This window comes from Penicillium nucicola (assembly GCF_028828085.1).
Source record: "Penicillium nucicola strain IBT 29836 chromosome Unknown utg000002l, whole genome shotgun sequence".
NCBI classification, from domain to species: domain Eukaryota; kingdom Fungi; phylum Ascomycota; class Eurotiomycetes; order Eurotiales; family Aspergillaceae; genus Penicillium; species Penicillium nucicola.
Window position 1 is genome coordinate 1,379,238 of NW_026643126.1, and position 12,862 is coordinate 1,392,099.

The 12,862-nt window shown below is 49.6% G+C and overlaps 7 protein-coding genes across 7 annotated transcripts; 3 read left to right on the forward strand and 4 right to left on the reverse strand.

The window, feature by feature from the left end:
• Positions 1-1,117: 1,117 nt before the first annotated feature.
• On the reverse strand, positions 1,118-3,178 carry N7511_002289 (nuclear export protein Noc3; the record flags this gene model as incomplete). The annotated part of the gene is made up of 1 exon (XM_057124714.1): positions 1,118-3,178. One exon carries the CDS (start codon positions 3,176-3,178, stop codon positions 1,118-1,120), a length of 2,061 nt encoding a protein of 686 aa, XP_056986873.1.
• A 195-nt stretch (positions 3,179-3,373) lies between these two features.
• On the forward strand, positions 3,374-4,353 carry N7511_002290 (ribosome biosynthesis protein NIP7; the record flags this gene model as incomplete). Its single annotated transcript, XM_057124715.1, has 7 exons — positions 3,374-3,395; positions 3,446-3,484; positions 3,601-3,777; positions 3,853-3,947; positions 3,999-4,185; positions 4,245-4,270; positions 4,330-4,353. The coding sequence occupies 7 exons, from the start codon at positions 3,374-3,376 to the stop codon at positions 4,351-4,353; spliced, it is 570 nt and encodes a 189-aa protein (XP_056986874.1).
• Positions 4,354-4,949: 596 nt separating this feature from the next.
• N7511_002291 (Dabb family protein) lies at positions 4,950-5,421 on the reverse strand (the record flags this gene model as incomplete). Its single annotated transcript, XM_057124716.1, has 3 exons — positions 4,950-5,105; positions 5,163-5,273; positions 5,356-5,421. The coding sequence occupies 3 exons, from the start codon at positions 5,419-5,421 to the stop codon at positions 4,950-4,952; spliced, it is 333 nt and encodes a 110-aa protein (XP_056986875.1).
• Positions 5,422-5,911: 490 nt separating this feature from the next.
• Positions 5,912-7,282, forward strand: N7511_002292 (DCN1-like protein; the record flags this gene model as incomplete). Its single annotated transcript, XM_057124717.1, has 3 exons — positions 5,912-5,995; positions 6,398-6,768; positions 6,853-7,282. The coding sequence occupies 3 exons, from the start codon at positions 5,912-5,914 to the stop codon at positions 7,280-7,282; spliced, it is 885 nt and encodes a 294-aa protein (XP_056986876.1).
• A 580-nt stretch (positions 7,283-7,862) lies between these two features.
• Positions 7,863-8,820, reverse strand: N7511_002293 (Mpv17/PMP22 family protein; the record flags this gene model as incomplete). The annotated part of the gene is made up of 4 exons (XM_057124718.1): positions 7,863-7,940; positions 7,994-8,260; positions 8,342-8,617; positions 8,701-8,820. The coding sequence occupies 4 exons, from the start codon at positions 8,818-8,820 to the stop codon at positions 7,863-7,865; spliced, it is 741 nt and encodes a 246-aa protein (XP_056986877.1).
• Positions 8,821-10,259: 1,439 nt separating this feature from the next.
• Positions 10,260-11,279, forward strand: N7511_002294 (uncharacterized protein; the record flags this gene model as incomplete). The annotated part of the gene is made up of 2 exons (XM_057124719.1): positions 10,260-10,414; positions 10,508-11,279. 2 exons carry the CDS (start codon positions 10,260-10,262, stop codon positions 11,277-11,279), a joined length of 927 nt encoding a protein of 308 aa, XP_056986878.1.
• Positions 11,280-11,528: 249 nt separating this feature from the next.
• On the reverse strand, positions 11,529-12,320 carry N7511_002295 (gamma-glutamylcyclotransferase family protein; the record flags this gene model as incomplete). Its single annotated transcript, XM_057124720.1, has 1 exon — positions 11,529-12,320. The coding sequence occupies one exon, from the start codon at positions 12,318-12,320 to the stop codon at positions 11,529-11,531; it is 792 nt and encodes a 263-aa protein (XP_056986879.1).
• Between the last annotated feature and the right edge of the window lie 542 nt (positions 12,321-12,862).

Consider the following 12,862-nt stretch of genomic DNA (forward strand, 5'->3'; position numbering starts at 1 on the left):
CTTGGTTCGACTTATGCAAGGAATGGGACAAACAGGCCATATGAAGATGAATTCGCAGTACTGACATTGATTACCAGGCCTTTGTTTTGGTTGGCGGTCATTGCAGTTCCTGTTATTGCCTACTTTTGGCTCAAAAACGCTTAATGAAGGGGGTGTCACGTGTTGGCGTGGCCCTAACTGAAGTATATCGGCAAACGAAAATTACTCCGGACTATATGCCAACCCTCTCACCAAAAAAATGTTCATACGCATTATTCCCCTGTATTATCTGCGCTTCATTATCTGTTAACGATTTTCCTTTGCCTCTCTTGATTTTTCGTGCTTTTTTTTTGATGGTTAATGATTTCCTTTTGTTGTCTGTCATGTTGGTTTGGTTGGCATGTTCAGGGCCCTAATAGATCTTCGAGATAAGGTGCCGTCTTGCTTTCTGTATCCAGTGTGTATCTAATGACACCTATGAACTTAATGAACAATGATTTCTTTGAATCCTATTTTACTACGTACTGGAAGCTTAATAGCATGGGCGTTACGAAAAGGTCGTTTTGGGTACTTTCTGGGGAGTAATCAGGGTTCAAAAATATATCTCAGATAATTCAGTGTCACTCTTCTGTCTGATTCTTTGATAAGTCCTGACATTTCTTCCGCCCATTAAAGCGGCAGAACCGCATGATGAGGGAATGGGGACAGGGGGACTCAGTGGAACGTAATCTGCGTACGCATGTCCTTACTTAACGCACTTTCATTGCTAGCGATAGAGCGCATGCTTTGATGCGGTTTCCAATGAAAACCGAATTTCCGACTTGCTTTAATCACAGATAAACGCTTCTTTCTGTATGAATGAAATCAGAGCATGCAGCCAGTAGGTAGATAGATCATCGATGGTCTACAGATCTTTCGCTCTCTTCCTATCTGTACTTTCTTACCTCCATTGGTCTATGATACTTGTATCATTGTATCTGGTTCTGAGGAAGCCCTTGAGCAAGCCCTATGCTATCCCAAAGGAAACACTAAAAAACAACAATCATAAAAATCACCCTGAGCTAGGTACCTTTCAAAACTTGCGCCATAAATTTCGTAGTATAAGTAAAATGAGATATTATGCACAAAAAAACAGTATTTACTTGGAAGACGACATCATCTTCTCAATCTCTATGGCCGCCTCACGCACCTGCGGACAATAATGCACACGCAACAACTCACCCTCCCACACAGAGCCAGCATAGACATTGGTAGCCTCAACGTCATTAGCATAGGCGTTGAAAACACCATCGCCCTTGCGCTCCTCAGTATGCCATAAAGACGAGATGCGACGACCGTGATGCTTCGAAACCTGATTCATGAGCGCTAAAGTAGCAAGCGCCGATTTCTCAGGCAACTGAAGCGAGGTGGTCATAAGACGCTTGGAGAAACCGGCAAGACGGACTGGGGGTGGGTTTCCATGTGCACGGGATAACAGGGTCGGCTGGAGACAGCGAAGGAGAAGGACCATTGGTGTCTGGAAGTTGACCTTATTCTTGGAGCGGCTTGCGGCGAGCTTATTTTCAGACGCAGAGTTGGGGTCGGGAAGACGGAGGGACTTTTCCGGATTGTACTCGACGTCTGGGTTCATAGAAAGGGAGTAGAGGGAGCGGTAGAGGTGCTTAACGAAGAAGCTGAGGTCGAGGTGGAGGGCTGAGGCTGCTTTGCTGGCATCTTGACCTTGGAGCAAGGCAAAAGCTGTCACTGTGCAGAGGAGGGTTCGGCGGCGGGCATCGCGGGCAGTGTTTTCTGCGATTGAGATGTTGCTCTCTTCGTCATCTTCTTCCTCTTCTTGGACTGTGTTTTCGTCGCCTTCCACTCCCATTTCTTCGCGTTCAGCGTGGGAGATGAGGTCTTTCAGTGCCTCTAGCAAGTCACCGAAGAAATCTTGGTTGATCAGGTGGGCGTATTTGGCCAAACCTTCGAGAACGGGACCCATCAGGGTGGGATGACGGAGCTTCAAGATACGGAAGTAGAGACCGAAAACAAGCTTTAGTGTTTCGGCCTGGTTCTTGTCTCTTTGTTCGGTTGAAACCACTGCATCGGCTTGTCGCATATCCTTCTCGACCTCTTTCCGTTCCTTCTGCACCTTGCGCTCTCGCTTTGTGCGGAACTCGCGCTTCTGCTTCCTCTTCCCGTTGAAAGTAGTCTCTTCTTCTTCCTTGTCCACGCGATCTTGTGAAGCCTTTATGTGTAGCTCACCGAGCAGGCGAAGATGCAGGAATGTGTCAAGGAGGGACTCGTGAATGTGGAAGTCTCTGGCCTTCATCATCTTTGCGAGCAGGGTTACAGCTTCCAGAGATACAGTGCCATCGTTATCCTTGGCGAAGATTTCTTCGAGGGTATCGCGGCACTTGACGTAGTCGACATCAATCGTTCTCCGTGCAAGGCGGTTGACCAGAATCTTGACCAGGTCTCCGCGGAAGTTGAAATGAGGAACGGCAAGAAGCATGCTGCAAGCACAGCTAATTGCGACGGTCTTCAGACCAGCATCGGTGGGACCATCTGCCTTGGAGGGCTTTGCAAGGGCACCGAGTTTCTGGACATAGGCCCGATATCCGGAGACAAGCCCTTGCTCGAAATCACGGAGTCTGCGCACCTCCTTCGACACCCTGCCAGATGTATCCTCCTCGGACAATGGACGAATGCGATATCCGGGGATGACATCTTTGTAGACAGCCGCCTGGGAAGCCAGTGCGAGCTTCTTAACTGTAACAGGCGAATCCTTCTTCGAGACCAGCTCGGCCATGGTCTTGAAAAGAGAAATGTGCTCCTCGGGGTCTTCATTGATCAATGTCGCCATCCTCGCTAGATCTTCCTTGGCCTGCATGATCTGGACCTTCACGGGAATCTTGGGCTTTTCCTCCTCGGGTTCCTCGTCCTCATCACCGGAACCCTCTTCATCCTCGTCGTCGTCGGTGCCCAAAAAGCTGTCTGTTTCCTCGCCCTGGTCCTCGGGCTCATCTTCGGCCTGAACAAAACCTTCAGAAGTCTTGATTGGCAATCGGGTGTTTTCACCGGCTTTCTTGGTAGTTTTGCGCGGGCGGCGTTCGTAGTCTTGCTCGACATCCCACTCTTCGTCGGCTTTTGAGCGCGAGGATTGATCCTCGACATCGTCGGGAGGACTCAGACGTCTCCGCTTCACTTCGGGGCGAGCCATTTTGAAATTGCGGGGAGGTTGACGTTGAAACTCGTGTAGGCTTGAAGAAAAATTCCCAGGCACGCGGCAGTAAAGTCTTGGCTTGGCGCAATGAAAAAGTCGTTCCGTTACCGCCTTTGGCCGGCACGTATCGTGACCCGATAAGTCTTGTTTCTTTCTCTTGTTGAACTTTTTGAGAATTAAAAGTCCGTCAAGATGCGTCAACTGACCGAAGAAGGTATGCGCCGCTTCAATCCTATTGTTGGAAATAGTACTGACAAGACCCAGAAACGAGAACGCTATTCAGCAAGCTTGCTCACTACACCGGTAAGAAAATCTTTGTTACAGCTTATCTCAGATCGCTGCAATTAAGCGCAATCAATTCCTTCGACTCGCTGTAGAACCTATCTAGCGAGCACAGATCTAATGGCCATATCTTTCAGGGCGATCGCTGAACAACCTCATCGCACCCCCCACCACCGCCGAGGGACCTGCCGGCGAACAACATGTCTTCCGTCTCCAGGGAAGCCGTGTCTTCTACATGCCCTTGAAGCTCGCCAACCTTTCCGTCTCAATCCCTCGTGAAAACCTGCTGTCTATGGGAACAATGATTGGAAAATGTTAGTCTGCAACACATGCAAACTCGGAAATACTCCAGGTCTGCTTTTTGGTCCTCAATACTGACCATTAAACAGTCACCAAGACTGGCAAGTTCCGTCTGGCCCTTACCTGCCTGGATGTCATCTCGCCCCACGCCCGTTATAAGGTTTGGATCAAGTCCAACGGTGTCGTAAGTTCATTCATCTCCAGTCCATAGTCGGTATGCTAATAACAATCCCAGATGCCTTACCTGTACGGAGGCAACGTCCTCAAGGCGCATGTCCACAGATGGTCCGAGGATCTACCAGAGCACGCCGGTGTGCTAGTGTTCGATGATAACGATAACTGTCTTGGTTTCGGTGTTACTTCGCGGTCTTCCGCCGAGGCAAAGAAGCTGGACCCAACAGGTATTGTTGTGTTCAGACAAGGTAACTATCACATCCTCGAGGCTAGTTTCCAATATTCTAACATTGTTCTTTCTTCGCAGCTGATGTGGGAGAATACCTTCGTGAGGTAAGTCGAGCTCGCCCTGAATGGATCACTTCGAGGAACAGAGTGCTAATATTAAGCAGGAGGACTCATTGTTCACGACCTAAGCAACTACGCAATACCGGATCTTGCATGTTCACATCCTTGAATTGGGCGTTTTGGAGTTTCAATTGATATGCCTGATCTTACAAAAGTTCACTGTACTTACTATGCTTGAACGCTGTGTTCACTGGTTCTAATGTCATGAATTGACGGCAATCATTTCTTCTTTTTCTGGATACACTGAAGTCGTATTGAGTATTAAATTTATCTGCTTAGTACGCTGGACTTCCCTTAGTTGAGAGAAGGTCGCCGTGGCGGCCACGTTGAAGACCTTATCCTACCCAAATGACATTTTGGATCTTCCTGGATGTATCATGTATGAAAAAATGGAATGGAGGTGGTAAAACTAAACATGATAAGAGAAGTGACTGCGTGGGATGAGAGTTGGCAATCCGTAGACAGACTAGGAAGGACAGACAGCATGTCTTGGATAGTCACTTTCTGTGCTTGAATAATCTAAAATTGTAGATGATGCAGATTGTAAGCTAAATATGGTCTAATCAGCTGGTCATATCGATATAGAACTAATATCATGGAGGATCACAGCGTAGATACCCCTATGCTAGCAGGTATCGTATCCCCCCTTATCGCCACTGAATTATTAAAAGTCACCATCGGTGAAATCAATAACCTGTGCTTTCGCGATAATACCACCGAGGCTCTTCATGAATGCTTGATGGGCGGGATCTTGCTTGACATAGTAATCCCGGTCTTCAGCACTTGCAAACTCGACGACAAAGGCGTGTGTAATGCCATTCTATGTCCCACCGGTCAATTCCCCCTTCTTGTCGTGCTAGATGTCTAATTGACTTACCTGCATCCCTTCTTGTGAGTTATCCTTCCCGCCCAGGGCCGTTTTTATATAAGGCTTTTGTGATGTCGGATGGAGACAATTCTCTCTGAGAGCAAGCATACGCTGGCAGGCCTGGGTGGAATATTAGCACCTGATTCAAATGACATACTGGAGAGGCTTCTTCTCAGATGCAGCATAGATCGTGGAGACATACCCCATGGACGACATCAGCAGTGGCATCAGGTTTAAATTGGAAGAGGACAATATGGGTGATTGACATGCTGGGCACTCCAATCAATGTCAAAGTTGGAACAAAAAAGAACAATGAGACGATCAAAACACAGGCAAGAAGGAGCTTCCAAGCTAAAGATGATCGGAGAAAAGGCAGCAACATATTGTGAGAAGAGGGGTAGGCTATTCTGTTCACGTGATTTAACTGTTCCTGATTGATTGGACCGAGATAATTAAAAAAATCCCAGGGGGGAAACGGTGCAATCAAGGCTGAGAGCTGGAGATCTATAAAAACTCCTGAGGTCAGAGACTCGAGTATGCTGAGTCAGCACAAAGCCATCAGATCCAAAGGGAAGCGGGATGCGAATTCGCGCAGACTTCATAGCTCTAGTGTATTCTCCCCAAAATATCTCGGTTTCTCAACATCTGGGAATAGGCAACAACACGAGAGAGCATTATCCCATCTTGCCCTCTACAGCTGCTCCCTCTTCTTCATTTCTGAACCGCCGACGCAGTAGGCAATATTGCGCAACCCCACCATGCCAGCCTACAACTCCCAACAAAAGCACCAAATCGCTGAGTTTGTCAGTTGCACAGAAGCAAAGGATTCTGTTGCAGCCAAGGTATGTTCATGACTTTATCCGCATCCCATCTTCAGCCCACTGCCTCTCTTCTTCATCTTTATGCTCGATCACGTGCATCAGAGAACTGACTGTTGTCCCAGTTCCTGAAAGCAAGTGGCTGGAATTTGCCATCTGCACTTGATTCGTAAGTGATTGCATTACCTGAAACGAATCTGAGGTTTCAATCATACATCTCCTCCGGCGAGACATGAGGTCCAACATATCAGCAGACATTAAAGCTCTTAGGCCACCTGCTGTGCTCATGACCAAGACTTGTTTGGACGCTTTCATACGAGGCTGTCACTTCCAATGTCTTACTGCTATGGAATTTGTCAAATCATTCGGCATCTCTGGGATCTCTGCCTAGGATCCAATGATGACATTCACCATGACACCTCTCAGCCAGACATCCACATGAACAATATCCACAAAGTCCCCGAAACTGACACCCAGCCATCTAGATACTTCTCTACTGGCTCCGTAGCCAGCTCATTAGGCAATAACAACTCCCTCACCAAAATCTTCGACAGCTTCCGAGGTACCAACCCATCTTCCCCAACCCCAACCCATATAAGCGCAAAAGCTAAAAGTAACCCAGATGACCCCGCCGAAAACCCAGATCTGATTGGCATCGAGCGCGCAATTGAATATCTTGGGGCACTTGATGTCCAACTAGACGAAGTCAACTGTCTCGCCATCGCCGAACTACTGCAATGCCCCTCCATGGGCGAGATCACCCGCCAGGGCTTCATGGAAGGCTGGTGCAAAGCATTGTAAGTGGATGGACCAATCCACGAATCCATCAACCAGGCAGCCCAATTGCCCAATACAGGATATATTATTAACACCGCTCAAAGCTGCGACACGCTCCCCAAAATGACCGCGCACGCCAACACGCTCCGCACGAAAATCCAACATGACCCTGAACTCTTCAGACGGGTTTACAGATACACATTCCCGCTGTCCAGAATGCAAGGGCAGCGCAACCTTCAATTCGAAATTGCGGCCGAGCAATGGCGGCTATTCTTCACACCCGAGCATGGCGGCGTGCAGTGGAATACGGATTCCACGCCGTGGCTGGATTGGTGGATTGATTTCCTGGAAGGGCGGGGCAAGAAACCTGTTAATAAGGATCTGTGGGAGCAGGTTGAGGTTTTTATGCGGAAGAGTCGGGAGGATGAGGAGTTTGGGTGGTGGAGTCCTGATGGGGCTTGGCCGGGGGCGCTGGATGATTTTGTGGATTATGTTAAGGAAAAGAGGAAGGGGGGTGAGATGGATGTTGAGTGAAGAGGATGGGAAAATCATGAAGGTCAATGAAGTGAGATGAGAGATGTTTGACTCGGCTGTTATGTGATGAGTTAGTTGATGATGGAGATGGGCTGGGCGTGCTGAGGATGCTTTCCTTGTCATGTCATGGCTTATATTTACTTCTTCTTCCTCAGTTGCCTTCAGTCGGCTTGGGCATTTATCTCTGGACGAGTGGCGGAGATAATTACTATGCTCTGCAGATATGAATGCAAAAGGCCTCTCAACCCAATTATATCCAAAGCATCATTTCTTTCAGTGGTCTATCCTGAGTTACAAAGGAAAGAGAATAGAGCGCGAGCCCAATGAAGGAAACAACGTATATATGGGGTTGAATGAAATGAAACAAAAAAGCCATTCGTCATAAGATTGAATAATAACATCAGGAGGGAAAGATATCGGTGGCATGCCAAGATGCACGGGGGTGTATGCATGGATTGAAATCAACACCGGAGAAAATTAAGCAGAGAAGATCAAAAGGGGACTGCAGACAAGCCGGAAACAGTTCAGCAGGGATCCGTTGTCTGTCTTGACTTGATTACAGGTTGTGACTGGGTCCCATTCAAGGGTAGTCGCGCTTCTCGTAGCTGGGGTCGCGGGGGTCGCGGGGATCGCGAGGATCGCGGCGCTGGTCGTAGCGCTGGGAGTGTTGTTAGCGGCGATATGTGAATTCCAAGTCTAATCCCGACATACCTTGCGGAGAGCTTCCAGGCGCTTCTTCTTGGTGTGGGTGTTGACATAGGTTCCGATGAAGAATCCAATGATGTTGAAGAATGGCACCCAGGTGTGCTCGGGGAGGAACTTCTGAGCGAAGGCGAGAGCCAGGGGCGAAGTGACCCAGCTGACCTTCATGACGGGCATGAAACCGGCACGCACGGTGGCGCGGACCTGGTGGATGGTGCGCGCACCAGCGATGACAGCCATGCAGGTCAAGTAGACACCATTCTGGATAGGGGAGATCTGCGAGCAAGAGAAGCGGTGTTAGCGGGATATCTCCCTCGGCGGATCAGCGGATCGGGTTGGGTGCTCATCAACACATACAACCAGGTTGCTGGCGAGGATCTGAAGGATCTTAGCCTTCAGACTTGTGCGCCCAGCGAAGATTCGCTGGAGAATGCCGATGAGGACATGGCCGAGCGGCGCGCTGATGAACATGCCGTACAGCGACATCTTGGGAATGCGCGAGCTGAAGTAGTGGCCGTGCTTGCCGACATCGTGGGCGATCCATGAAGCCAGCAATTCCTGCAGACCCGAGAGCACACCCGAGGTGAGCATCTTGGTGCGGAGCGGGTTCTTCTGCAGCTGGAGCAGATAGGCCTATTGTCGATCCATTCCGGTCAGTGGCGGTGGAGGCTATTGGGAGAGGGGGGTGAGAGAAATCCCCTAGGGCTGCTGCATACCTGGAGATATCCAGTTGTTCCCTTTCCACCGGTCAATCGCTCACCGACACGGTGCGCGAGGTCCTCGGACTTGCCGCCCGTGACGGCACGGGTGGTCTCCTCTGTGAACTTGACGGACATGATGTGCGATCGGGGAGGGGTTGGGGGTCAGGTCGGGTCGAAGGCGCGCCTGGACAGTGTCAATAAACGAGGACAATGGAAAATGTGAATGATCACAACTTCAAGCCAAGTGGAGATGAGATGGGAAAGTGGAAGAGACGGGGAGAGAGTTGTTTATTTTGGAGCCCAGCCACCAACCTAATCTCCGGCTGTTGGGGGAGCTGAGGGAGCCGACACAACCGAGGCCCCATTGAACACACTTACAACTGGAAGAAGACGCACAATTTCACTGTCTCGATCTTGGGGGAGGAATGAGTATATGTGCAGTCTTCACCCGGCCATCTCCATTGGAGCTCGTCGGGTCGGACTTCTCCGACACACGCTAGCCCAATTCCCCGACTTGAATAGGAGGATAGGAGTTTCATCTTGCATGTCTCAATATCCAATTCGATTCCTCAGTAATGTATATCGACTGTATATCTCCTGTATATCTACTGCTATCCTCTGTGAGCCGAGTGATCATCGAGTCCGGAACCAAGCTATCCTGGGAGAAGCATCACTCTTCATGCCCAACCTGGGACCATTTCGATCTTTTTTGCGGGGTACAATTGTGTGCGGAGCATCTGATGCTATATATATGCTACATTCAAGCAGTCGATGATGACAGAAAGGGAGAGATGCAAACAATATCACAGAGCGGAACCCTCCGACTGGAAACGGGACTATCCACTTGCTTTGCTCTCCACATGGAGTTGGTGGAGTTCTGGTGGCTAGTCCTAGCCCTATTTCTGTGGCCTGGGGAGCTTTTTGGAAGGTCTCACCTCAGTAGATCACTGTTCTCGGTGTCCAGTTCTTTCTTTCCTGTTTCCCGTGGAAAAGCACAGGAACCGAACCCATATCATAAGTCGAATCTGTATTTGCAGTGCGTTCAGATCACAGAAGTCGTCCTCGGTACCACACAAGGGTTCGAGGTTCTTTCTAGACGGCAAAGTCTCAGAGTCATAGATTGCCGACAATTCCATGCTGAAGTTTCACCGTAGGTTGGAAATCCCACTCGAGTGAATGGCCGGTAGAACGTAGCTTTATATGTCGGAACAGCAATCCAACCACAGCCACGACTGGCCGTTTCTCTCCCGACTCCCACGTGAAAGGAATGTACAGCCGAAGTATAGACCGCGGGTTTAGTCAACTCTCTCCCAACAATGCCTAAGAGAAGTAATTCTTCGGTCAGAGATTCTCCATGAGAATAGAACTTATAGTTTCCACCTGACAAAACGGACAAAAAGAAGCCCAAAAGGGCAAGGCCAGCCTTCACGGGTCGGAAAGTACCGAGGTCTGGCGACGGATGTCGGAACCCAACTCGGAGATAACTTGACGCGGAACTTCTACCTTCGACCTTCTTTGTTTTATGGATATTTTTTATATTTTGGTGAGAAAAGCTGGTCTCTCTCATTCTCACCATGGCCGAACCCGAACATATCCCCCCTATGCCCGAGAAACCTGAGCCAGCCGAGCACCATGTGGGGAAAGCCCCGTCGGCGCAGAGCTCGTGCGCGAAACGCCAACTGCTGGGGATCGTGACCTCAACCGATGTGATTATCCGCCGATTAGACCTGTAAGGAGCTCCCTGGAATGGGAACACAGCCTGTGGACTGCAGCAGTCAGTCCTGCGACGACCACAGAACACCGCTAACGCAAATCGCACCAGACTACTGTCCAACGCAGACGGGCAAGAGCGCGTCCTCGCAACGATCAACTATGTAGCCTCCATGCTACACCACCTCACAGCATCCGCCCCGTGGATTGCATTTCAGACACGGCTAAGCATCGTCGCCCGATTAAAAGGCCGCGCACCGCCCAAGAACCTCACCCCCGCATCCTCCAAATCCAAGTTCGCGGCCCTCTGCACACTCGCGTCAGAAACGAGATACAATCTCCGTCTCTTCGGCCTCCTCCCGTTATGGGTCTGGGGCGCAGATACGCTGCGAAACCCGCCCGCCGACCCGATCCTCCACGCCCTCACCCTGCTCCAGGTCATCTCAAATGTGTTTTACCAGCTCCTGGAGAATGTGGCCTACCTCGCTGGCAAGGGGGTGGTCTCCAAGCGCTTCGTGGACAAATACGGGGGCATGACCAAGTGGGATATCTGGAGTACGAGAGGGTGGTTTGGACATATCTTCTTCCAGTTCTTTGTGCTCTGGCGTGAGAGCGTCCTGCGCAGACGGCGGGTCGCTGCTCAGCGTGAGGCTGCGGGCACCGTCGAGAACAAGGCGACTGAAGCGGAGGATAAGGAGGCGCTACGGTTGGAAGTCCGCGCTTGGCGCAAGAGCTTGGTCAACAATGCTATCTGGGCACCCTTGTGTCTTCACTGGTGTCTGGAGAAAGGGATTGGGATTCCCGAGAGCCTGACGGGACTGATCAGTTTTGGTGCTGGTGCTTGGAGCTTGCATGACCATTGGGTTGGAACGGCCAAGGCGTAGGTCCTGGCTTGCTCGTTGCTCTTATACCTTCTTTTCTTGTTTGACTATACCATCTACTTGCACATACTTTTCATTATTCATCTTGTTGTCTTAGCGGACATACTGTTATTTGCTGAATCAATAGAGTGTTGAAAGAGAATGCCTCTATTTGTCGGAAACGACTGAATTAAGAGATATCAGATGCAGAGTTTGTTCACAGGCTCATGTTCTTTCTTTCGTCCTGCCCTTTCAATCCCTCTTCAGAAGGCTTCAGTGATTGAGCCTTGCCTCATGTTCATCAAGTGGGTACATGAAGATCTCAGTCTTGGGGCTTGAGAAATCATCGTCATCATCATCGTCATCAATCAGCTCATTTGAACTTGTCGAAGTGATCATCTTGGCGTCCCGATATCCGGGGTCAATTCTGTTTGCCTGGTCCCAGCCTGAAGACTCCGCCTGGGATTTTATCCCCATAACTTCCTTCTCACGGGCACCACGACGCTGCGACGCTTTGATATCCCGATAGAAAATACCCTCGAGGAAAGGAACAAGATCCCAACTGGATGCATGAATAACTTTGAGTCCAATCCTAGGACTCAAGAGATGAGCACTTTCATGCCAAACAAAAGCACCAGCATCGATCTTCCGCATTTCATACACTCCCAAGCAGCTTTTCTGGATTGTATCCACCTGCACACTCGAAAGCTGCATCAATCCACCTTCAAACTCATAAATTGAGTTCCGCTCTTCATTGCTGAGATTAAAAATCAGCATACCCTTGACATTGGCATGAGGTTGATGCGAACGAACTATGACCGGCACGCCATCATCTGCGAAGTCGTAGAGTTGATAGCCATGCAATGTAGCCTGTGTCATTTGTTTGTGAATTTTCACGTTCTGTTCTCTATCGATGTAGTATTTGAGAACGGTTGGGAGCATCAATGCTCCGTAAACGAAGCGAGGGGAGCCGCCGTGTTTGACGAATTGGTCCATGTCCTTGTCGGAGATTGTATTTGTCAGGGCTCTTTTGAAGTCCTCTGGGTAGCTGGGGTCGAACGCCATGGCCTCAGGCGAGCATTGGCTTGTAGCGAGTGCGCATTGTAGTTGTTGGTGGTGTTGGCGTGGCGATGGGAGGATACAGGTCGGTCTTGGTGGATAGAGTAAACGAATGTAAGGCAACGAACGATTGTCGCGCGAGAAGGAGCCGAGAGTATGTATTATGAGAGTGTGATCTTTAGCAGGGAGAGTCGGGTTTCAGGGCTATCAATCGTTTTCATGACGATGCGATTTATCAACGATTTAGTTCGGCAGCCTAATTGGGATGCGCATAACACCCGGGCACTGAATGGCGCAGTTGCTGAGCCTCATGGGGGTTTGTTCCAAGCCATTGAAATTTTAACATTACATCTATGGTCCCCGAAGGTCAGCATTTCAATAACGCATCTGGGCTTAGACCGGCGTATGTATTGACGTTGTGAAGTACCGTGGGCCTGAGTATATAATCTCTCAACCAGGGCTTCACCAGGAACGTGACCGGAAGCTTTCTGGTCTGACATACTGGACTCACTCTGCAAATTGTATTGTTCTTGCAAGTTACTGAGATA